The sequence below is a fragment of the Pituophis catenifer genome, unplaced genomic scaffold (assembly GCF_029215685.1).
Source record: "Pituophis catenifer annectens isolate HBS135680 unplaced genomic scaffold, rPitCat1.0.hap2 SCAF_13, whole genome shotgun sequence".
Lineage (NCBI taxonomy): Eukaryota > Metazoa > Chordata > Lepidosauria > Squamata > Colubridae > Pituophis > Pituophis catenifer.
In genome coordinates, this window is record NW_027256893.1 from 8,444,674 (window position 1) to 8,470,757 (window position 26,084).

A 26,084-nucleotide genomic window follows, 5' to 3' on the forward strand; every position below is an offset into this window, starting at 1 on the left:
TTGCTTGTATCCTTCAATTTACATTATTTTTATTTGTTTCCTAGTATGACTTGATAGCTTATTATACGTAGGATACCAGATCTCCGGGCTTTTCGCCATGCCCTCAAAACTTTTCTATTTCACCAAGCTGGGCTGATGTAAACCCCCCTCCCCCTTAGATATTTTAATTGTAACGGATTTTAGTTGGGATGTTTTAAATTTGGGCCAAAATTTGTTTAATTCTTTTAATAATTTTAAATTTTGTATTGGATGTTTTTTATTCTTGGCTGTTCACCGCCCTGAGTCCAGCAGGAGAAGGGCAGTATAAAAATTTAATAAAATAAAATAAATAAATAAATAAATAATAATAAATAATGTTAGAATCCCTATCTTAGCTTGTAAAGCTGTTTTTCTAGAAGACAGGCCTCTAGGTATATTGCAATTCCCTTTATCTTCAGCTAGCACGGCTATTGTCTGTCCATCCATCCAAGTGCATTTGTTTATTTAATGTATATTGCATTCTATTTGTGTATGTGTATAACAAACACTGGATAAATACATTTAGTAAACAAATACATTTATAATAAGGAAGCCATATGGCGTTTGTTATAACTCATATCACCTTTAAGCCATTTTGGATATTTTTTGTTGGTTTTTTTTGTTGTTGCAGGGACTGGAGTAACCTATACTGTATTAAATGATAACAAGACTGTGATGGAGACCAGCACAAAAATAGGAACTGTTCCTCATAATCTGACCTTGGATGGGGTCCTTCAACGGCTGATTGGCCCTGGGGTCCATTCTCTTGAAATAGTTGCCACCAGCAACACCACAGATTCAGAGGTCGTAGAAATCCTGACTGTTCATTTAGTAGAGCCGATTTCTGGACTCCAAGCCATGTTAACCTCCGACTCCTTGGAATTAGGAGAAGACCTGGAAATCAAAGTCTCCGTACGTCGTGGCGCCCCTGAAAAAGTGAGATTCGAAGTGACCGGGATGAACGAAACATTTTCCCACCGGAAGGATTTCGTTGAAGGAAAGTCTGAAATTTATACCATCCCAATGAATTCTGAAGGTATTGCAATGCAAAGATTCTAATTATCTATATCTAGCTTGTTTACTTGTTTCCTCCAAGTATTAACCCAAGACACCAAACACAATACTCCAAATTTTTCTCTCTGAAAGATCTGGATCTAGCAGTGAGGAGATTTCATGAATGAAGACTAACCTACCCTGTGTCCCCTAAAATAAGACATCCAATGATAATAAGCCCAATTGGGCTTTTGAGCGCATGCACTAAAATAAGCCCCCCCAAAATAAGCCCTCCCCGAAAATATTTAAACGCATGTGCAACCGGTCCCCGCCATTTCCTCTGGTTAGGGTTAGGGAGACAGAGCTGGAAATCAGGTTAGATGGCAAGAGGAGCCCCATCTTGCTCCACATGCCCCAAAGTAATAAGACATCCTTATTTCGGGGTTCAGAAAAATATAAGACAGGATCCTATTTTTGGGGAAACATGGTAGGTTTCTTCATTTCTAAACCCAACCCCGTAAATAATGTATACAAAGATGGAACAGATTAAGTGAAGGTTAGGATTAAAAGAGGAAGCAAACGCTGAAGTATCTAAATCAAAATATGAAAATCTTATTTCGTTTTCCCTTGGGCACATCCAACTAATCACCATTTTACCCGATTTATAGTATTTTCAGGGAAAAAAATAGACTCCTGGCTTGGCATTGTTGGCTAACCGCCAAAGCTCACACTTGGCAAAGAGGACATTACCAAATACTAATGTTTTTGAGTTTTGTTAATGCTTTTCTCTCTCTCTCTCCCTCCCTCCCTCCCTCCCTCCCTCCCTCTCTCTCTCTCTCTCTCTCTCTCTTTGATTGCTGAACCATGAGATGGAACTGAAAAGAAGCAGCAGAAAATATCAGGAATTCAGTAATGACAGGAGGAAAAGGGTGGCTTGCTGACAGTAGAGAGGAAAGATTGCCTAAACTAGGCAGTCTGCTTGGTTGTCAGATCATCAGTATCAGGAATGAAAAGTTCATTCATTCGAGTTCTTCCGAGCCATACCATAATCTCAAACTTTTGCTGTCAGATTAAACTTTTTATTCATCAGGCTTTACTTGCCTTGCCATGGTCACTGCCATCCATCCCCTCTAGTTCTCTGAAACACCAAAATTGTCAGGCCTGGAAGCCATCTTTTACATTGGGCCTTTAGGCCTGCCACATTTCCTACTGTGGGAAACTGGGTGGGGGGATTATATGGAGCAAGGGTGATATATAGTCATAATAACATTCCTTTCTCAGAGAGTGAAGGACATCTTGCTCTGTACTTGGAGGGCTGAAACTGGGAGGCATCTCCAGTTGGAATGATGCTGTAATTGGACCAGGGGTGAGATTCAGCCTATTCGTCCGGTTTGGGTGAGCCGGTTGCTCCAACGATCAGCTGAGAGCGAACCGGTTCGCTCCGACTGTCAGCTGGGCCTGCCCGTCTGCCCCTGCGCTATATCTACCTATATTTCACTTGTTTGAAGCCCAGCTGATCGGCGCGAAAGAGCAGATTGCCGCACCTCAGCTGTTTTACTCACTGGGGCTAGTGGAAGGTAACTATTAATGGTGTTTTGAAATAGACTGGAAAAGTGATTGGCGAAGCGCACACTCAGCAAACCGGTTGTTACACTGGCTGAATCCCACCACTAGATTGGACAATGTGATGGACCTGTCGGTGCTGGACAGGGACTTGGACTTTCTGTTGGGTGGGGAAAACCTGAAAACTTTCAGATTTGGGTTTTTCCAGATGTGCCAACATGATATTTCTAATAAGGAGGAACATTGAGGAACGTCTAGCCTCAGAGTCTTCTTTCATTGGGGTGTTACTTGGAACCCTGACAAAGACCTTCTACCCAGCCAAGCTCACCTATGATCATTCAAGATTCATTTTCAATTGTGACCCTGCTTCAGTTATTCTATTTCATATTGGGTTTTTTTGCCATGTGTTTTTCTCAGGTACTTTTCTGGTCAAAGTGTTTGTGATGAATGCCTTCTCGAACATGAGTGTTGATGTTGGAACTGTCACAGTGTCTAACAGTTCTCACAAAAAAGGTAATCATGGGACATTGATTGTATGGTGCAGGAAATGGGTAGGATAAAAACTCAAAAATGAAAGCAAATATATGTGTCCTAGGATAATGTTGCAGGATCCAATCTGGGTCAGTCACTGTGACAGGGGTGAAATCCAGCAGGTTCTGACAGGTTCTGGAGAACCGGTAGCAGAAATTTTGAGTAGTTTAGAGAACTGGCAAATACCACTGCTGGCTGGTCCCAGAGTGAGGTGGGAATGGGGATTTTGCAATATCCTTCCCCCAGGAGTGGGGAGAGAATGGAGATTTTACAGTATCCTTCCCCTGCCACACCCACCAAACCATGCCCACCAAGCCACATCACGCCTACCAAGCCATGCCCATAGAACCAGTAGTAAAAAAAATTTGAATTTCACCACTGCACTGAGACCAGAAGTTCAGTCTTCTGAGCTTTCGGATTTGTGCTGGAGCCCATCCTCAGGGAACTTCTCGCTTCACATTCTGGTAAGGGATGAGGATAGGCTCCAGCATGAGTCCAAAAGCTTGGAAGATTAAACCTGACATTCTGGTGAGAGAGAAGTTCCCGTCCAGATGGGCTCCAGTTTATGTCCAAAAGCTCAGAAGACTAAACGCCTGGTCTTGGTGGCCGACTCAGATTGGATCCTAGGATAAAACCGTGTAACAAAGCAATGTGACCTTTCAGGATCAATGTCAGTGAATAAAGTGCTGTAATATATACTGTTCTGTGATCCCAAGACCAGTGATGAAAAATGTTCAGGGCGGAAGAAGTCCAGATTTAGCAACTGTGGAACCAAAACTCTTCTAAATGAAACTTCCCTTCCTTTTTAACTTATACCCAAGCCAGTCTTTCTAGAAACCATTTTAGTCATCTTTCGTATAAAAAGAGTGGGTAGAGCAAAGGAGAAACATCCATGTTTTGCAGAGAGAAAATTCAAGCCTATCTTGAATGATGAATTGTACCCTATGACTATCACTAAGTGTTGTACCTTATAATTCTTGACGAATGTATCTTGTCTTTTTATGTACACTGAGAGCATATACACCAAAGACAAATTTCTTGTGTGTCCAATCACACTTGGCCAATAAAGAAATCTGTTCTGTTCTGTTCTGTTCTGTTTTGTTTGATTCGATTCGATTCAATTTGATTCTGAAGTTTAAATCTTCTATTGTGTTCTTGGCCCTAACAGATCCTGTGGAGAATGAAGAACAATCCAGCACAAATGGGAAAAGAAGACTTGTGAGTACTGGAAAAATGTGGAAGACAAGGAAGTGCATAAGACAGTGGATAGAGGGGATAGATTGCTGAGAAATTTCATTTATTTATTTATTTATTTATTTATTTATTTATTTATTTATTTATTTATTAAATTTTTATACCGCCCCCTCTCCCCTCTCCAATTGCTGCCTGGGGAATTCTGGGAGTTGGTCCACATATTTTAAAGTTGCTAAGATCTAACAAGTCTTAAAGTTGCCAAGTTTGGAGATCCCTGCAAAAATCCCATTGGCCTATTGAAATAATTTGTAGACATTTACAATTTTTTAAAATTGTGATGAATCTGAATCCTTCAAGTGATTTAAATCAGATATGCAGTCCTTTATCCTCTACTGGTTTATTTAGAAAAAACGTAATCCAATTTATCCGAACTTATTCCTCTATGAGACATCGTATATGAGATATGATGGAATCTTAGACACATAAAGGCAACAGGTAGGAGAAGTACTTGTTAGTCAACAAGAGCTGAAGAAGCTTCTTGGATGAGAAGCGAAACGTCTTCAAAGAAAAACCAGAAAGTCCAGTTGCCTCTTGAAAAAGCACCTTTGAGACTATTTGTTAGCCATTTAACTCATAGAGGCAGGCAGTTCAATCCAGGTTGCAAAAAAAAAATTGATATTATTTATAAATCTATGCTATTTATGTTATTCGGTTATGCCTGTTAAGTAAGAAAGTTTGGAAGCATATGTCTACTGCCAGAGATAAAATACTTTGCAGAGATATATTTATGCCTAATTCCTCACATTTCTGTGGCTTTAGGATGACAAGGGGAAAAATAGGATATACATTTCACCCAGCCGCCATGCCGGTGTCTTTGCCACAGTTATCTTGGGTTGGCCTGAGACTGACAGCAACAATTCACTCTACACTTGGTCTTGTGGTAAGTGTGTGTCTCTAAGTGTGCTTCCATAATGTAGCCCAGTGGTAGGTTTCACATTTTGTTACTACTGGTTCGCAGTACGCGCCTGCCTTCCGCATATGCGCCCTACCTTCCGTGCATGCGCTTTACTCGTGCACGTGCCTTCCGCGTATGCAACCGTCCTCAAAAATGTGCCTAAATAGAATGGCATAGAGCCAGGGCAGGTGAGCAGGCCCACCTGCGATTTCCGCTACCGGTTTTTCCGAACCGGTCTGAACCAGCTGTATGCCACCTCCGATGTAGCCTTACAATAAAGTAGAATTAGCTCAGCTGATTGTGTTTCCTTCTGCTCTACTGTGAATGCTGACATCAATCTTGCGAGTTTCATAGTACAAATCTCACATCATCTCCTTTACAACCTGAGAAATTAGGGAGGGTCCTTTCTGATCCTCTTTTTCTGCCCATTATGCAGCTGTGGGCTACGCCCTCTCTTATCTAACTGTGCTCTGGGCAGCATCTTTTTGCTGTGTTTCTCAAGGTCTTCCTCATAAACTGTTGCAAGTATCTGAAGGAAAGAAAAGCTAGAAAAGTGGAGATCTGTAATGAGCTGAGCGTGAAGCTCTGGGAAATGGAATAGTGGTGTGTGATGCTTTACAGTTTTTGCAGGTAGAACGCTCTGAATCCTGAAAGGAGAAATCCATCCTTCTCCAGCCCTGAACAAGATAAGCCCATGTCTTGGGAACCAAAGTAAGGGGGAACCCTAGAATGTTTTCCCTCAGTGCTCATACCCGTAACTCTTTCACTGCCATGCAAGACTTTTCAGCAGCTATGGAGTCTTAAAGTCTTGTCAATTAAGTAACAGGAGGGCCAAGAGACACCATTGTTGGACTGTGCTTAGGGAATCAGGTGGCCTTCATCTGGCCTTGTCCATCTCTTAGTTTTGTCAAGCTCAAGCCCAGAAATAAAACAGCAAGATCCGATAGTGACCAATCCTTTATTTGCTTACACCTGGACAGAATCGTGCCAGACTAAAGCTATAAGTTTCTAAGCTGCTAGATACATCCTATGAGATTCTAGGGTATGCTTACCCTGAAATGCTCCCAGTTCAGACCGGTTTGGACGAACTGGTAGCGATGGTGGCCGGTGGTTCGGAGAATCAGAGAACCAGTAGCGATGGCAGCACAAGGCTCTGCTCACCCGCTCAGTCGTCATTGCTTCCTGGTTTTAACCAGGAAGTAACCTGTTTTTTACCCTCTGCGCATGCGTGCATGTGTGCATGTGACATGGCGCGTGCACTTCTGAACTGGTTGAGAAGGTAAGTAGATTTCACCCCTGCCCTGAACCTCTTCTTTCCTTCCATATCCAGCGATCCCTTAATCCTAGTTTCCTTTTGGGACAGCATTTTGTTGTCAGAAAACTCTCCCTCTGCTTCTATAGGTGCACATTCCATCACAAATTGTGTTGGGAAAATTCTATCTTTTTCAAAATAATCACACACAAAATAATGACTTCAATTCCGAGATAACTCATGATGCTCAGGACCATAACATTTATCCTGGTTCTGGGGTAGATGAGAAAGCGCAAATAAACTTGGCTGAAAAAACTGCCTTTTCAGGGTTCTGCTGGCCTCAGTGGGATGAATGTGTCCAGCAACAATCTATCGACACTGTACAAAGAGAGATCCGGATACCCCCCAACTGCCTGCCTCCTCCCAGCTCCGCAGTGACAGTGAAGGTTGTGGTGAAAACCCCAGAGAAAGAGGAGAAGCAGGACGAACAATGTTTGTACATCACTGCAAAACAAGATTTGAGCCTGAGGATCAGGTGTGGCATTCTTGCATTATTGTTCTTTAAGATAGATGGGGAGAAACCTCTTTAGAAGGTTAAATCAGTTTGACTGTAAAAAAAAAAAACCAACGGGACACCTTTCTTGTCCTACAATTATTGTTTGTAGGATGATTGAATACAGGTCAGCGGTGAAATCCAGCTGGATCTATCCGGCTTGCGCGAACTGGTAGCGCTGGCAGCGGGAGGCTCTGCCCACCCGCTGGGATGTTATTACGTCCCGTTTTTGACCCTCTGCGCATGCACAGAAGGCTCTGCACATGCGCAGAAGAGGCGCGCGTGCTCCCATTCCCGAACTGGTAGCGAAGGTAAGTGGATTTTACCGCTGATACAGGCCCTGATATTCATGAATTATGTTGTCTCCCTTTCGCTTCACAAATGTCTCTAAGGCATATTATTTGTTTGCTGTTCTGTTGGACAAGACCTAAATGTTATACTGAAACACATGGCTGATGTACCAATCTGGAATTGAGCATCCCTTATTGTTATTTTATTTTATTTTATTTTATTTTATTATTTTATTATTTTATTATTTTATTATTTTATTATTTTATTTTATTATTTTATTTTATTATTTTATTTTATTTATTTTATTTTATTTTATTATTTTATTATTTTATTTTATTATTTTATTATTTTATTATTTTATTATTTTATTATTTTATTTTATTTTATTTTATTTTATTATTTTATTTTATTTTATTTTATTTTATTATTTTATTTTATTATTTTATTTTATTTTATTTATATTTTATTTATTTTATTTTATCATTTTATTTTATCATTTTATTTTATTTTTTAATTTTTTAATTTTATTATTTTATTTTATTTATTATTCTATTCTATTCTATTTTTTATTTTTATCATCCAATCAATTAATTTCCATAGCCTCTCAACTCAAGCAAGTGACTGGATGGCTTACAATTTTAAAGTTTATGATTGAATGTGATGCATGGATCTAGCCATTGGGAATTATTCAGCAAACCATGGTTATGAAAAATGATAGATGAACAAGGTGTCTAAATCAATGTTTGAATGGAGTATGGTTTGTGACTGTCAAATAGATATTGTAGCAGTGAGTTAAAATGCCTTTGTATTAAGGATGGTGTGAATCACTCTCTGAACTGACAAGTTACAATATTTATTGATTTATTTACTAAAGTTATGTGCTGTTCATCTCATTATCAAGTGACTCAGCATATTGATTAGCATTCTCTGCTGCCGTGCGTCCAGTCAGACTATTAACATACCAGCTCCAATATTTTTTTCTTGTATGTTTATTAAACCAAACCATATTTAGGTTGTGAACCACTAAAAGTTAGTTATACTGAAAAATTGAATTTGTATATTGCTAAGAGAGATCAGGTATATGCTCCCTCTGGGAAAACACTGCTCAACAGAAAAATAGCTTGAAGACCCAGTTGTCATCTTGAGGTTAACCTCATGCCGTTTTGGTGGAAACAGTTGATTTTCTCAGCAGGCACTTATTTTTATTTTACTAAATGCCATTTTCTTTGGCTCTTCCTAGTTGTGAGAAGAATTGCCATCCTGTGAATAACAGTGAAGATGTTACGCTGAGAGTCTCAATGAGGGAAGATGCAAAGTCTGTACTTTACAAGTGGTATTTAGACCACACCTTTGAAAGAAAGGTAAGCCTATTATGACCACCTCAGAAATTCCATATGTCCCTACACACTCTGAAAAAGAATATTTTGTAGAGTTTGTAACGCTCCCTCTGAGAACAAACAACATTGAAGAGATATGGCTATATTGGATGATCAAAGTAGGGTTATAATAACTATGGTATGTAATTTTTCAGGGAGTAGATTCAGGGGTCGTGGGGAGGGGGGGTGTCGCGTGCACATGCACAGGGGGGGCATTGAATTATGGGTGTGGACACGCATGCACGCGACAACCCCTGTGCGACACCCCCCCTCCCCGGCTTTTGGCACGCGACGGCAAAAAGGTTAGCCATCACTGACCTAGAACTAAGGAGAAATTTGCTGACAGTGAAAATGTTAACCATTGGAAGAGTTTGCCTCCAGAAGTTGTGGATGCTCCATCATTGGATGTTTTCAAGAAGAGTTTGGGCCATGATATAGGGCAGTGATGGTTAACCTTTTGGGGGTTGAGTGCCCAAAGGGTGCACGTGCGAATCCCCAAAATGCAATGCAAGTGCCCCGCCCCCGCGCATGTGCTTCACTCATCCCCATCCCCCATTTTGCCTTCCAGGTTGGTGCAGGAGGCCTTTCAGACCCAAAATGGGCCACGGGGTGTGTATGTGCACGCATACCCCCAAAATGCAATGCAAGCAGCCCCGCACGCATGCACCCCACTTCCCATGCATACGCACGCGTGTCCTCCGCATGTGCCCCCACCCACCGTGCATGCGCAGCAGAGACCCAAAGACCAGCTGGCCGGCGGGAGGCGCATGTGCGTGCGTGGTGGAGCTGAGCTGGGGCAATGGCTGGCATACCTGCAGAGAGGGAGCTGTGTGCCACCTGTGGCACGCATGCCATAGGTTTGCCATCACGGATATAGCGTCTCCTGCTTGAGCCCTTCCAACTCTATTATTCTGAAACAGTGCGTCTAGTTTTCACCCTTTCTAGAAAATTATCAATCTAGTTTTGGAAAATTTACATGCAGAATAGGGTGGGCTCTTAGCTTACCCCCCCTCTTTCTCTCAACAAAAATGAAACATGTGTTCACGGATGTGTGGAAAGTTCCTTGAAGGCAGCTACTTCTTGGCAGCACTTCCTGTTATGATCTGGATGTATGTGATTTCCTTTTAACTCAATGTTTTTCTTCCTCTTGAGGCTTCATTTTTGTTGAAGTGAACTTGGTCTTCTAATTAAACAAAGCGGCCCGTCTTTTAGAAACCCAAAGCTATTGTTCCTAAACATAGTTGCAATTCAAATATATCCCATGTAAATACAAAGACTTAACAGAAAGATACATGAGCCAAAGAAATGCTGATTACCGTATCTTTCGGAGTATAAGACGCACCTTTTTCCCCCCTAAAAGGGGGTGAAAATTTAGGTGCATCTTATACACCGAATGTAGCCCTGCCCACCCACTGGCCCCCACCCTTTGGCCTCTGCCTCCCAGCAGTTACCCCCTTGCAGCAAGCAGCAAGCAGAAACAGCTCCTTTCAGCTTCAGCACAACCTAATTAGCACAAGTTGATTGGATCGGCCTCCCGACTCTCAGCTGTTTTGCTCTCAGCTGTTTTGCACAGGGCTCTGCTGCTTGCTGCAAGGAGGTAAATTGATGGAGCAGATTTTTTTTCCCCTTGTACTAATCAAGCTATGCTGAAAACGAAAATGAAAGTAAAGCAGGCTGTTTGCTGTTTGCTGCAATGAGGCAAAATTGCTGGGAGGCAGAGGCAGAGGCAGATTTGAGCCTTGGTAGTACAAGGGTTTAAGGCACCCTGTTATTAAGCTGGTTATTAAGACCAGCTGCCTGCAATTACTGCAGGGTTCGAATCTTGCCAAGGCTCAAGGTTGACTCAGCCTTCCATCCTTTCTAAGGTAGGTGAAATGAGGACCCAGTTGTGGGGGCAATAAGCTGACTTTGTATAAATATACAAAAAGATGAAGGCTATTGCTGAGCACATTGTAAGCCGCCCTGAGTCTTCGGAGAAGGGCGACATATAAATCAAATTAAAAAAAAAAAAAAAAGATTTCTTTTTCTTGTTTTCCTCACCAAAAAAGGTAGGTGCGTCTTATAGTCCAGTGCGTCTTATACTCCGAAAAATATGGTATATTCTTTCCAAAAGAATATTTAAGAAGGAAGAGTTTAATCCCACCATGTGAAGATGAGATGAAGCAAATAGTCCTACCTAGTGGACCTAGCCTGTTTGGAAGAGATGATGGCTACTTTAAAAAAAAATGGATATTTTTTAATTCCTGTTTTTCTTCGACTTTCATTTGATTTCCTTCCTCAGTCTAATCTGCTTCCTCCAGGATGCAATTTAAATGGTTTCCCACAAAGCTCACTCACTTTTCTTCAGAATGATACTGAAGTTCTTGTCCTGAACAGCTCCTTCTTGCAATCACATGGCGAAGCCTTTCAAATCAAAGCAACAGGTATTGGCCACTAAAATTTGGATATTTTGTTTGAAGCAATTTATTGCCCGATTTAGTGTTTTTTTAAAAAACTGGCAGTTTTTAGTGTTACGCTGATAATTGTTAATTGTTAATTGTTATGTTAATGGCTTATTTTAGACTTATGGACTCTCAAAGTACTTACAGGTGCTCCTTGACATACAAGCAGTTGCTTAGTGACTATTCAGAGTTAGGATGGACCCCTAAAAAAGTTACTCATAACCCAATTTTGATTTACTTTTTTGCCCATTGGATTTGCTTAACAACTGCCACAAAAAAAAAAAAAAAACCTCATAAAATCGGTCACAGTTACACTTAATGACTGAAAGAACTTAGAACCATAATTCTGGGATCAATTACAGTCACAGGTCAAGAACTACTTATATTGTCTTGCTCTTATTATTAATTCAATTTCAATTCAGTTTACTGTAGTCATAGACCAGTACAAGCAGAATGCTCTGTGAATATATACCGTATATATAAAATCTATCTTGGGAGACGATAAATAAAGTTTAAGGCAACGTTTAAATATGTTTATAAAACAACCCAACCAACATCTATAAGTGAGGTCCAGTTTATATTAAATTGTAAAGTAGACGCTAAAATTATATTAAACATTTATTATTGAAATACCATATTTCAAACTCCTACTTGGAATAGAGAATAACTAACATTTGTTTTGTGTAAAAATCATATGTTCATCTGAAGGAAACTCCAACTGATGAAAGGAAATAAAAACTGAATTATTGGATTTCTGACTTCCCCCTTTTTATAGCAATATTTGTAGACATTTAGCTTCCCTTACAAATGAGATTGTAAGTGATTATATTTACTATGCTGTGTAACATGTAGTATGTATGGGAACCATATTTGCTTAAATCTGATTAAACATCTCTTGTGTACATATACTGTTAGTTTTGCCATTGTTGCAAATTCTCCAAGTTTAAGTTCCCAATCAGATACTGTCGGAATCGTATCGTTCTTCCAATTCCGAGCAAAAATTGATTTTTTTCCCTGCTAACTTGGAGACTATCTTTTAAAGGTACTTTCCAATCCCAAATTCCTTTTTCAAAAGTTGACACCAACATTTTAAGTAGCTTTATGTTAACTCAATAAATGCTGCAATTCAGCTGAAAAATGTCATAACATGCTAAATCAATAAAATTTCTATTCTGTTCTAAGTAATAACAGGTAAAAAAGATTAAGAAAGGAATACTAGTAGATACATTTTAATGCCTATTCCTCATGATGTACATCTGAGGTGGGTCTCAGGAGGTTCTGATCAGTTCTGGAGAACCGGTAGCAGAAATTTTGAGTAGTTCGGAGAACTGGTGTAAAAATTCTGACTGGCCCCGCCCCCATGTATTCTCTGCCTCCCAAGTCCCAGCTGATTGGAAGGAAATGGGGATTTTGCAATATCCTTTCCCTGGAGTGAGAATGAAGATTTTACAATATCCTTCCTCTGCCACGCCCACCAAGCCACCACACCCACAGAACCGGTAATAAAAAATTTTGAAACCCACCACTGATGTACATCACAGTAAACCAATTTTTGACCGCTTCTTGTTTCCAAAATTTGCAGCTGTGAGTGAGAACAAATACGGAGAAGAAACCTACATTGTCAGCTCGGTGCCTCCTCCAGTAGTTCCAGAATGTTCTGTGTCTCCTCCTCAAGGATCAGTGCTCACCAGCTTCTCCATCTCCTGCCAGTCTTCCTGCCTATTGGGCCAGTGCCCTCCAATTGAGAGCTCTTCATTCACATACTGCTTCTACCTGGAATCAAGTGAGACTCAGTGATTAGGTTGATGCCCTCAAGGTCCTTCTTTAACTAATGGACTGTGATGGAATGTAGTCTGGATTCCCAGGAGGGAGGGGAGTAGATTCCAGAGGAACAAGAGACAGCAAAGTTTAGATAATTTGTGTGGGAGGGAAGAAGAGAGTTAAGTGGGTTTCAGCAGGTTCTGACCAGTTCTGGAGAACCGGTAGCAGAAATTTTGAGTAGTTCAGAGAACCAGTAAATACTACCTCTGACTGGCCCCACCACCATCTATTCTCTGCCTCCCGAGTCCCAGCTGATTGGGAGGAAATGGGGATTTTTCAGTAACCTTTCCCTGGAGTGGGGTAGGAATGGGGATTTTACAGTATCCTTCCCCTGCCACACCCACCAAGCCACACCCACCAAGCCATGCCACACCCACCAAGCCACGCCCACAGAACCGGTAGTAAAAAAAATTGAATCCCACCACTGGTTAAGACAGCTTCTCCCTTACATTTCTCAGAATATAGGTTTAATGATAATAGAATAGAATAGAATAGAATAGAATAGAATAGAATAGAATAGAATAGAATAGAATAGAATAGAATAGAATGCCGAATGGGAATGGGAATGGGAATGGGAATGGGAATGGAGTGGAGTGGACTGGACTGGACTGGACTGGACTGGACTGGACTAGACTAGACTAGACTAGACTAGACTAGACTAGACTAGACTAGACTAGACTAGACTAGACTAGAATAGAATAGAATAGAATAGAATAGAATAGAATAGAATTTTATTGGCCAAATGTGATTGGACACACAAGGAATTTGTCTTTGGTGCATATGCTCTCAGTGTACATAAAAAGAAAAGATCAATTCATCAAGAATCGTAAGTTACAACACTTAATGATAGTCATAGGGTACAAATAAGCAATCAAATCATATTGGGAAACAGTCAATATAAATCGTAATGATACAAGCAACAAAGTTACCGTCATATGATGCAAGCTTTAGTTTAGGAATATTTTGGTCTATAGGTGAGGAATAATAAAGGAAACTGCTCAGAAGAACCTCAACATGTCTTCCTTGGTTTCTGGATCTTGACAAGGATGGCACTAAGAGCCCTTCTGCAACTTCTGAATTCTTTCTTTATCTCATGTCCCCATGTTTCGGGGTTGGCAATTTATGCTTTTTGAACGCCACAAGAACCCCACAACTCTCCTAGATATTGTCTGTGGAATTCAAACATTTTAAACAGCCTAATATCTCATGAGGAACATTTGATCATGCATGATTTTTATCGCCCTCTCAGGAAACATCGTAAGATTTCAAATGACAAGGCATGAAACTCACAAAAGCTTCCACAAGGGCTTGCAGATGAGATTTCGCAATCTCACAAGGTTTCAGCTATATTTTCATGATTGGAATTTGGTGTTCCCTTCTGGCTTAATAGCGTTATGGTTTAGCACAATTGTGCAAATCTCACAAAAGGCTCTAACTGGGAAGTTCTGTATGCTAACTGCTGTTTTCTTAGATGAATCAATGATGTGCGTTTCCATTCAATGATAAGGCATTGAGGGAACTTTTTACCATGCTTGGTGGCTCTGCCCAGAAATTAAGAAATATTGGAACAAGATAAAAACATGGATAGTAGAAATAACAGATTACGAAATTTTTTTTTTTTAATTTGATTTATATGCCGCCCTTCTCCGGAGACTCAGGGCGGCTTACAATGCGTTAAGCAATAGCCTTCATTCTTTTGTATATTTTATACAAAGTCAGCTTATTGCCCCCACAAACTGGGTCCTCATTTCACCTACCTTAGAAAGGATGGAAGGCTGAGTCAACCTTGAGCCTTGGAGAGATTCGAACCAGCAGAAATTGCAGGCAGCTGTGTTAATAACAGGGTGCACTAAACCCCTGTACTATCAAGGCAAGAAATTGAATTAGAACCCGAAATTTTTTTATTAGGCATGATTAAAAAGAACATTAGAAATGATATAAAATATTTAATACTTCACATAATTACGGCGGCTAGATTAGCGGTAGCACAACTTTGGAAAATAGATTGATTGCCAACCGACCAGGAGCTAATACAAAAGATATACACATGCGCAGAAATGGACAAAATAAATTTAGAGTTACAGGACAAGGAGGACTCAAAATATTTTACAATATGGAATAGAGGGTACCAGTGGATAAATCAGAGGAGGGGAAATGGGTAGAGATGAAATTTAGAAGAAATCAATATAATTAAAAACTGCACTGTCAGATGGATAGAAAATGAAATATGTCACTGTATGTTTGTATATATGTATATATAATAATGGAAATTAGTTAGTAGGTGAAGTTGTGTACTGTATATGTAAATTTGTTTCTTGACTAAGAGAAACTTGTATGTTTTAAATGTTTTTAAGAATGAATAAAGTTTTGTTTTAAAATAAAAAAGAGAGAGAGAGAATAGCCAATAAATTATAACGTCAAGGCAATTTAAGGGCACATAGACTGGTTCATTAGCCCTTTAATGGCTTAAGGAAACATCCTTTTTCGTTTGGTGAGTTCCATCTGAGTCCACTTCCTTTTTTCTTGTTCTTTTCAGATTCACTCCTTCACTGTGGACAAGATCCAGCCCTACCCTTGGTCTACCTTCCTTTGGGAGAAGAAGACAATGACTTTATTCTTCAGATTAAAATCTCAGTGACCAATAATTATGGCCATATTGTTTATTCAAATGCCACTGTCAGGGTGAGTGATGGACTTGCTTGTTTTTTGTTTTTTGCCCTCCCCAAGCTTCCATGCTCGTCCTGAATTTACCTGCATCCAAAACAGGCCTCATGGGGGACTCCTGGGAGGGGCAGGGCAGGGTGGGCGTGGCTAGCCAGGAGTGGGATTTGGGGTTTCTCCAAACTGTACAGAATCTTAGCTAGAGGTTCTCCCGAACCCCTGCAAACCCCCAGTAGCCCACTCCTGGACAGAGGTCAACTAGACTTGGGACAGTGAACGGATTGGACCATGTGACGGACATGTGGATTAGGGTACAGAACTTTGACTTTAATTTGGGTGGAGAAAACGCGGGGCTTTCAGAATGGGGTTTCCCCCAGATGTGACAATATGACATTCCTGTTGTGGCCCATGTGCGGCCTGTGCGGCTGGTAGCTGATTCGGACAGCGAGGAGGCTGGTGTGGTGCTGCGCCAGCAGCCTGTGCAGCTGGCACTCGAGTCGGACAATGAGGAGGCTGGAGAAGATGTGGTGCCAGAGGCGGGGATTCAGCCAGGGCCTTCAGAACCTCCAGAAACTCCTTTAAGTGAAGAGGATGAAGAGGAGGAGCCTCTTCTCGATGCACGGACGCGCAGAGCTGCCAAAAGGCAGGAGTGGCTTCTCAGGAGAAGGTCTCCTTGAGAGTAAGGCTTGGGGCTAATTGGCCACTCCCTTAGCCTATTTAAGGAGGAATGCCGACTGAAACAATTTGCAGGGAACAACTTCGTTCACTCTCCTTCGTGCCTCAATCTTAGTTCTTTGCAAATTGCTTCTGGGCTTTCTGCCAACCAAAGTAAGATTAAGATTATTTATTCTTTGGATTCTTGTAGGCTGTTAAGAAAGTTAATTAACAACCTTTGTTTGGAAAAAAAAACTTATTTAATTTAGTAAAACTAAGGTTTGTACAGACTTTGTGTGTGCTGCGTTCTTTGGGGTCTGTAAGTGGGGCAGAACAATTCCTAATAAATCTATACTTTGAGGAATACGTCTGCCTTGGAGTTTTGATTCTGCTGGGGGGGGTGTTACTTGGAACCCTGACAGACGGACAGACAACTCTGTTTTTCCCCCCTCCTAAACCATCTTGTTTTGCCAGGTTCAACCTGAAGATATAAACAGTGGGAACCAAACTTTGCAGGCCATGATTTTGGAAAAATCAAACAGCATCCTAAAAGGAGAGAATAACAGCATGTCCCTCTTTCAGCTGTATAAGTCGGTTTCTTCTGTTCTTAACCAAGAAAGGAAAGAATCTAATTTTAATTCATCTCTGCAGACAGATACGCGGAAAGAGGTTCGTCTTTTGAGCTTCTCTCTCAAAACCATTTGCTCCAGTTGTGCTTGAGTTTGGAACCAATAGTTCAAGAAACAATATCTGTACAGTTCAGTTATGGAAAGCAATTTTGGGGTCATAATAATTTGTTGTCATATTGGAAAGACCATGAAGTGAACTGAAATATCATATTATTATTATTATTATTAGTTCAATTTATATGCCGCTTTTCTCCGAAGACTCAGGGCGGCTATAGCCGTGATTGAGAACCTATGTCACGTGTGCCCAAAGTGGCACATGGAACCATGTTGCCTGGCATGTGCGGCGTAGCCCGTTCCTCTTCCGCGACAATCCATTGGCCTTTGTGCGTGTGGCAGTGCTTCCATTTTCCAGCGTGAGCATGAGCACTGGCCAGCTGATTGGCGTGTGCGCATGCGCGGCAGTAACTGGAAGATTTGTTGGAAACCGGAAGTACCTTATCTGGCACGCACATGCCTCCTTGTTATTCTATGCGTCCTTCCTTTCATGGTCTCTCCTTGTCTCTCAAGCTTAGAGAGCTAATGCTGACAACCCTTTCCGTGGTTAATGTCACATCGATGCAGACAGCCCTCAAAATGTCAGAAGTCCTCAAGGAAATCACCTACAGGAGCGATGAACTCTCTTCTTCTGCACAGGTGAGTGGGCAGCCCAGCAGGTGTTGTAACAGTAACAGAGTTGGAAGGGACCTTGGAGGTCATCTAGTCCAACCCTCTGCTCACGCAGGAGATCTATACTAGGGATTCAAACCGCCAAACTACGGACCTTTCTGATCGACAAGCTCAGCGTCTTAGCCACTGAGCCGCCTAGCCAGTCTGTAAGAAATAAAGCGAGACTAGTATAGATCTATTTCAAGCTATTTAGCTCTCATCAGCTAGCCATACCCTTCGGGGATTTGAACCTGGGTTGCTTGCATATTAGGTAGATGTATTAACCCCTAAGCCAGTCGTGTTTTCCTCGTGTTTTCTGTCCTCTGGATAAAACAACCCAGAATGTAAGAAGGATGTCAGAAGCGGAATGTGGGTCATTTCAGAAAATATTCCACAGCGTGTAAAAGGGGGGAAATTTGTTTAAAAAAAAAAAAAAGTTGGGGGAAACAAAGAGGGAATGGGTCAGAACAATTTCATTTATTTATTTTTTTTTAGAAGGAGAGCAAAGCATTAACTTGCAACATGGCAAGATTGGACAATAATAATAGCCAGGCCAAAATTTCTGTGTGTTAAGTGAGACATTTGTTAAGTGAGTTTGACCCCGTTTTATGACCTTTCTTGCCACTGTTGTTAAGTGAATCACTGCAGTTAACAACCCGGGTTGTTAAGTGAATCTGGCTTTCCCCTTGACTTTGCGTGTGAGAAGGTCGCAAAAAGGGGATTTATTTATTCATTTGTTTATTGGTTCGATTTATATGCCGCCCTTCTCCGGAGACTCAGGGAGGCTTACAATGCGTTAAGCAATAGCCTTCATTCTTTTGTATATACCTGCTTAGTAGGGCTTTTGGCCCCCCTAAGCGGTGTTCTGTTTTATACAAAGTCAGCTTATTGCCCCCACAAACCAGGTCCTCATTTTACCTACCTTGGAATGATGGAAGGCTGAATCAACCTTGAGCCTGGTGAGATTTGAACTTGCAGTAATTGCAGGCAGCTGGTGCTACTTAACAGCACTTTAGTCTGCTGCGCCACCAAGGCTCTTGGTAATTCCAGAACATTTTCAGCCATCATAAATATGAGTTGGTTGCCAAGCATTAACATTTTGATCACATGATCATGGGGATGCTGTAAAAAGGTCGTAATTTTGAAAAACAATCGTAAATCACATTTTTTAGTGCTGTTGTAACGTTGGTCATTAAATGAACTGCTGTAAGTGGAGGAGTTTCTGTATAAGAATCTGAACTATTAAAGAGGGGTCCTTGGTGCTCTCTGAGATTGGTTGTTTTGTTGCAGATGTTTCATTATCCAAACTAGGTAATATTATTAGTGCTTTGGAGACCCCCCCCCCCCCATTTCAACCCTAAGCTACAAATATTTTTCTTTATTGGGAACTATTAGCAGTCAAAGCATATTGGCACTAGATAAGAGTCAATAGAATTCAAGGTGTGCTGGAGTTAAGATCTCTTCTGGGAGCGAAGGGACTTGAGACTGATGACATGCTTGACCCCGCCCTCAGGATCAGCCTGGTCATCTCCTGCAGACCTCTTCTTCTCCTCTCTAGGTGGAAGCCAGTCATACGCTGAAGAGTGTTAGTAAATCCTTACTGGTGTTGGACACAGAAGATGGAGATCATCTAAAGCGCAAGGAAGCTGCCAGCTACCTTTTCAGCGCAGTAAGCAATGTCCTGGAAGCTACTGTGCAGAATGGAACAGAAGAAGTCTCTGTCCCTGAGATGGCACAGGTGAGGGTGTGGTAAAGCAGGTGTGTTGTCTTGCAATTTGCATGCCTCTGCAAATCTTGTTGGTATCCTTGTTCACTATTTATGGTCCCATGTGATGCTGGTCCCGAGCATGTTCTGGATACTCTCATAAAATCGGTGCCTGTCTTTTCACCCACTGTTATCATTAACAGGTTGCATGTAATTTCTAACACATCTTCATATTCAAGTCACATTGGAGGGTAGCAATTTATGGTGTGGTTTTCCCATTTCCTACTTTGTAAATGGTTAGAGGCATCCAAAACAGGGGTGAAATGCTACTGGTTCGGACCGGTTCGCTCAAACCGGTAGTAATAAAAGCTAGCGGGCGAACTGGTAGTAAAAAAAAATGCTACCAGTTCGGACAAACCGGTATTTCCGACAATCAGCTGTGCCGCACGAGTTATATTAGCTAGAAGGCAGGATTTCCTGCTTTCTAGTGAATCTAAATCGTGCGGCACAGCTGTTTTTCCCCTCCTCACTGTTCTACTTACCTTAGAAAAGGCTTCCTAATCCTCCTTTTTCAGCGCTGCGCGGTAGCGCCTGCAGTACGCATGCACACAAAATGAGCATTTGGCGCACACCGCACATGCGCACACTCAGCGAACCAGTAGCGAAAAACACCAGTAGCAGACTTTGGAGCATTTCACCCCTGATCCAAAATATAAAGCAATGTTCTGTTAGATAACAGTTTGATGGATGTCATAGAAGGTGGAGATACTGGTATCCCATTGGAATATCTTTAGGGGACCTCCGTTCTACCTGACATAAAGGACTCTTACAGAATCTGGTTTATTTCTTCTGCCATAGAATTCAGTCTCACAAGAACTCATAACCACGGTTGAAAACCTTCAGAGTGCTCTCCTTTTTGGAAAATTGCCCGACAATGAGCCTTTGGTGCTAACAGCTCCTTCTGCGGCTATGTATATCAACAGGTAACCCATCTCAACTGACTTCCATTTCTGTTTAGGAAAGACATATTATACCATGGGTATCCTATCTGGGCTGCAAACTTTCTTATGACCCTAGGGAAAAGAAGGGAGGGAGGGAGGGAGGGAGGATTTCCAGCCCTCTCCAAACGGTTTACAGAGTCAGCACATTGCCCCCAACAATCTGGCTCCTCATTTTACTGACCTCAGAAGGATGAAAGGCTCAGTCAACTTTGAGCTGGTCAGGATCGAACTGATGGCAGTTGGCAGAGTTAGCCTGCAATACTGCATTCTAACCGGAAGGAAGGAAGGAAGGAAGGAAGAAAGGAAGGAAGGAAAGAAGGAAGGACGGAAGGAAGGATAGAAGGATCCTAGTTTGTTTCATAAAGTGCATTTCTGAGTTTATGCATTGTATTAAACCCAAAATAAACTGATTTCACTTAGCATTTTTTATTTTCCTAGAAGTAGCTTCTCAGAATGATTTCCTAGATCTTCTGTTTAGGCTCCTTAAGCTGGAGATGCTAGGAACAAACTAAGGTTTACCTAATACTTGTCCTTTCTGCTCATCTCTGGTCTTACCTAACAGTAACAGAGTTGGAAGGGACCTTGGAGGTCATCTAGTCCAACTGCCTGCTCACACAGGAGACCTGTACTAGGGATTTGAACCGCCAAACTGCCGACCTTTCTGATTGACAAGCTCAGTGTCTTAGTCACTGAGCCAACTAGTCAGGCTAGTCAGGCCTGATAGCCTTTCCCTTCCTTTCCCTTCCTTTCCCTTCCTTTCCCTTCCCTTCCCTTCCCTTCCCTTCCCTTCCCTTCCCTTCCCTTCCTTTCCTTTCCTTTCCTTTCCTTTCCTTTCCTTTCCTTTCCTTTCCTTTCCCTTCCCTTCCCTTCCCTTCCCTTCCCTTCCCTTCCCTTCCATCATTGCAGGACATGTTAAATCATAAACCATGATTAATAACATTATCCAGATCCCTATAATGTACTAAACAAAACCCAAAGCCAAACAGCCACATTCTATCTTACAGAGTGTTATGAACCCAGTTTCTTACTTGTTTCTTATTTCTCCTCTTAAGAATGCATAAGAGAAGATCAAGGGAGGAGACATTCCTCATAAATTGAGCCCTTTCACCCAATGCAGCCTGCGACTTAGGATCTGTGTCTTTGCTTTTCTGCCTTGTCTTCTCATCTGTCTTGTTTTCTGACCCTTTTGTGTAAAGGTTGCAGACCGAGAATGTCAACAGCACGGCCATTAAAATCTCCAACTCCAGTTCCGCTGCCTTCACGCTCCCTTCTGCTTCTTCTCTCAGCATCTCGGGAGACAGCGATGAGATGGTGGACATTAGGGCAAGCCTGCACTTTTATTGGGGTTTTCTTTGTTCTTAGAATGGGTTTCCTTCTGGTCTTGAAATCTCTTTTCGTTTTTAGTCAGAATTTAAATGTTGAAACAGCAGCAAGGGTCCATATGACCGTCTCTCCTTCTTTTTTACTTTGGTGGGTTCAAATCAAGACTGACTTCCGGTGACTGTTCGGGAAAAGTTTCTGCAGGTTTCCCTGGCAAGATTTCAGAAGTGATTTGCCATTGCATCCTTCCAAGGGCTGAGAGACAGGGACTGGCCCTTAACTGAAGAAATGTTGACCATTAAGTATCCCTTCTTGCAGATGGTGAGCTTCTCGGTGAATCCCTTTTCCTCAAGTGACTCATTTGATATCCACGGAAGCGTTGGAGGCCTGACTCTCACCAGCCTAGATGGACTGGTCATTCCAGTGTATGACCTGTCAGAAGATATTGAGGTAATTTTTGTTCTCTGCGTGCTTTCCATTCCTGAGGGTAGGGGTGTCGAACTCAAGGCCTGTGTGGTGCTTAGATCTGGCCCACACGCCCGCCCTGGAAACAGCGAAGGACCGGCCCACGGTGCCTCTGCCAGTGAAAATGGAGCTTGGGAAGGCCATGTGTGGCCCACCTGGGCTCCATTTTTGCTGACAGGGGGCTGCAGGAGGCTGTCATGATCAAAAAGGAGCCTCAATGAGTGATGTTGAGTAGGCCACGCCCACCTTGGCCACACCGATTCTGGCCATGCCCTCCCCCTGGCCCCCCGAGGTCAAACACAACCCTGATGCGGCCCTCAATAAAATCGAGTTTGACACCCCTGTCTTAGGGGGTTTGCTGAAGACAAATTTGTCCTGTATCCTGATGGTTCTGCTCTTTTCTTCTTCTTCATTTGTAGTTCCTCTATTAAATGGGTAGTAATACCAGAGTTGAGAATGATCAGAGCAGAAAAGACTAAATATTCTACCAGCATTCTACATCTCTCCACATCCCTCCATTTTCTCTTCCTCAAGTTATTCACTCTCTCCTCCATTCTTCAATATTTAGGAGACAGAAGCACCTTCTTATTTGTCCTATTATCCTTAAATTTATAAAAAGTTGGCGTAAATTACAAAGACTATAGTTACTGCTATCATGTAAATGCTTGTGATTTATTTTTTAAGGCTCTCAAGGTATGAATGGATTTCCAGAGCTAATTGGTTAACTTTAACCATAGATAAGGCTACCCAGTCCCGCAACTCAAGAGGATAAGAATATATTGAATCTGGGAAATTTCACAGCTGTCCAAGTCAACGTGACTTCAGCAGACTCATCTCTAGTGATCTACCTGGAGGTGGATCAAAATATTCCACTTATCCTTTATTTGGGATACGATTACCTTCCCAACGAGACTGATCATGAACTGATGGCACGCCTTCCTCAGAACAGAAATACCAGAGGTAAAATAAAATACTCTCAAGAGGTTGCACATTTTTAAAGCTCAATCAGTCATGCTTTATTGACTAAGACATAATGATTACCAATAATGGCTTGGATCAGACCTAAAACTATATCTTTAACTACATTATGACATAGTTCTGTGGTCCTTAGCATGGGGTTTAACAGTGTCATTGTGTCCTTTGAATCCACTTGTCTTCCTAATCTGCCTATTTTTTCTGTTTAATTCAAAATAGAAAATTAGCATTCCGAAAATGAAATGGTTAACTTTCAGTGTCATTTTCTTTTTAAGAATTCCCCCAGCCTAAAATCGCACCCTTAACTTTCATTAGAAAATAAAGATGATGGTTAGATGAGTGTTACAATTCAAACTGCTAAATAATAAAATATAATAGGGTAAAGAGTGAACATTTTGGGGCAAAAGGATCTATAGAGGATGGCAGATCAGTGCTTTGCATTCCTCCTAGCATCCATTTTGTCATTCACAAATTCCAAACACGTCTACCAGCCTGAAAAAGTTGGAAACTCCTTTTGAAGTAACGTAAAAACATTTTTTTAAAATCCTTTTTGGTATAAATACAAAAGACTCTTCAAAAACAATTCTGTATGTTTTAACACTGGTTTCCTAACCAGGCAATGCTCTTGTATTGCTGTGCTAAAATTGATCTGCATTTATAAACTGGTGATTGTATTTATTCACTGTTTATATCCCAGATTTATTCAACTTTTTATCTGATCTCTACATGGCTTTATCTGATTTTGATGAAGTCTACTCAAAGGGCATCAAATTTGATCTCTGTAGAATCCAAAAACTGGTAAATTATTTTGTAATGAGTATCAATTATTTTGTAACTGTTGTGTGGCCATAATGATATTTTATGTAGAATCTGAATTTGTGGAAAAAACAACAACCACCTAACAAATACTTGTTGCTTTTTGTTTTATTTTTGCTACTCAGATGAAGTATATTCCTGGGTGCTTCACTCAGAAGATCTGATATTTGGAGAAGGAATGTATTATTTTGTAGTGAGACCAGACACAGAACTGGACTTCCTTGCTTCCAATGAAATGAACTTCTCCATCACTTGTTTTGTGTCCCAATGCGTATTCTGGGATGAGCACCAAAAGAGCTGGAATAGCTATGGATGCCGCGTAAGTAGAGAGAAGTAGAAATATTGGAATACATATTGAAGATTTATTGCTAGGCAACATTTTTCCCTGCTGTGAGATCTTTTAGATATACTGGGACTGCAAGTTTTGAATGCTGGGAGTTACAGTATATTGCTAAAATTTCCGGAGAATGCAGGTTATGGACAACTGGTGTATTGTAAGACTTAGTTCCCCCTGGGTCAAAAGTAAACAACCTGATTTTAAATGAAGATGTAATTGAAACTAGGACTACATGGGAAGTGTTTCTCTTGCCTAAAAGAGAAACATGTGTAGCCCTTTATTGTCAGACACAAAGGATCAGGACCATAAGTTGAACTATAGCTCAGAAAGATTTATTGCTCTAGCAATAAAAGTGCGTATAGTCAAGGCTATGATTTTTCCAGTTGTAATGGATGGCTGTGAAAGTTGGACCATAAGAAAGGCTGAGCGCCAAAGAATTGAGGCCTTTGAACTCTGGTGCTGGAGAAGACTCCTGCGAGTCCCTTGGACTGCAGGGCGATCCAACTGGTCAGTCCTAGAGGAGACCAACCCTGACTGCTCTTTAGAAGGCCAGATCCTGAAGAGGAAACTCAAAGACTTTGGCCACCTAGTGAGAAGGAAGGACTCACTGGAGAAGAGCCTAATGCAAGGAATGATTGAGGGCAAAAGAAGAAGGGGACGGCAGAGAACGAGGTGGCTGGATGGAGTCACTGAAGCAGTTGGCGTGAGCTTAAATGGACTCCAGAGGATGGTAGAGGACAGGAAGGCCTGGAGGAACGTTGTCCATGGGGTCGCGATAGGTCGGACATGACTTTGCAACTAACAACGACAACAAATACAAGAATCTAGTCAACAAATAGCCAGCACTACATTGGTGCTAGATAAGGGCCAACTGAATTCAAGGAGGGCTGGACTTGAGTCTTTTGTGGCAATGCAAGGATTCTAAACTGATGGCACCTTTTATTCCACCCTCAAGGTCTGCCTGCTTTCTATAATAGAAGGTAAAAGCAAGAAAACAAAAGAATGAAAAAGACTCCTGCCTTGGGCAGGGAATTGGACTGGAAAACCGCCCAGGTCCCTTCCAGCCCTATGATTCTGTGAAATCAAATCTTAACCTAATGAGGTTTTCTCCACATTTATTTATTTTATTTATTAATCAAATTTCTATACCGCCCTACTCCCGAAGGACTCAGGGTGGTGAACAGCCAAGATAAAATACAGACAATACAAATATTAAAAATCCCTTAAAATTATTAAATATTTCGGCCGAAACACAGATTAAAACACCCAATTTATAAAATCACGAATTAAAAAATTTAAAATTTAAGAATTTAAAAGAGGGGAGTTAGGCCAGGCCAGCTTGCTGAAATAGAAAAGTTTTGAGAGCACGGCGAAACGTGCGCAGGTCCGGGATCTTCCGTATCTCTGGGGGGAGCTCGTTCCAGATGGTAGGTGCCCCCACAGAGAAGGCTCTCCCCCTGGGGGCCGCCAGTCGACACTGTTTGGCCGACGGCACCCTGAGGAGCCCCTCTCTATGGGAGCGTACTGGTCGGTGAGAGGCTATTGGTAGCAGAAGGCGGTCTCGTAGATACCCCGGTCCGATGCCATGGAGTGCTCTAAAGGTGGTAACCAAAACCTTGAAGCGCACCCGGAAGACCACCGGGAGCCAGTGCAGCTCGCGCAGGAGGGGGGTCACATGGGAGCGCCACGTCGCTCCCATAACCACCCGCGCGGCCGCATTCTGGACCAGCTGGAGCCTCCGGGTGCTCCTCAAGGGGAGCCCCATGTAGAGAGCATTGCAGTAGTCCAAGCGGGAAGTAACAAGAGCATGAGTGACCGTATTTAACGA

The 26,084-nt window shown here is 41.7% G+C and overlaps 1 protein-coding gene across 1 annotated transcript in view; it reads left to right on the plus strand.

Annotated features, from left to right (window-relative positions):
• PKD1L3 (polycystin 1 like 3, transient receptor potential channel interacting) overlaps positions 1-26,084 on the plus strand; it is a 79,419-nt gene that overhangs the window by 18,954 nt on the left and 34,381 nt on the right. Inside the window, exons 9-24 of the mRNA XM_070953201.1 lie at positions 650-1,054; positions 2,992-3,087; positions 4,274-4,327; positions 6,834-7,041; positions 8,591-8,711; positions 11,008-11,149; positions 12,750-12,950; positions 15,525-15,670; positions 16,778-16,972; positions 17,500-17,625; positions 19,196-19,381; positions 20,201-20,325; positions 21,540-21,666; positions 21,982-22,113; positions 22,866-23,088; positions 24,045-24,238. Of these exons, the coding sequence (XP_070809302.1) occupies positions 650-1,054; positions 2,992-3,087; positions 4,274-4,327; positions 6,834-7,041; positions 8,591-8,711; positions 11,008-11,149; positions 12,750-12,950; positions 15,525-15,670; positions 16,778-16,972; positions 17,500-17,625; positions 19,196-19,381; positions 20,201-20,325; positions 21,540-21,666; positions 21,982-22,113; positions 22,866-23,088; positions 24,045-24,238 (2,681 nt within the window). The remainder of the gene's footprint in view (positions 1-649; positions 1,055-2,991; positions 3,088-4,273; positions 4,328-6,833; positions 7,042-8,590; positions 8,712-11,007; positions 11,150-12,749; positions 12,951-15,524; positions 15,671-16,777; positions 16,973-17,499; positions 17,626-19,195; positions 19,382-20,200; positions 20,326-21,539; positions 21,667-21,981; positions 22,114-22,865; positions 23,089-24,044; positions 24,239-26,084) is intronic.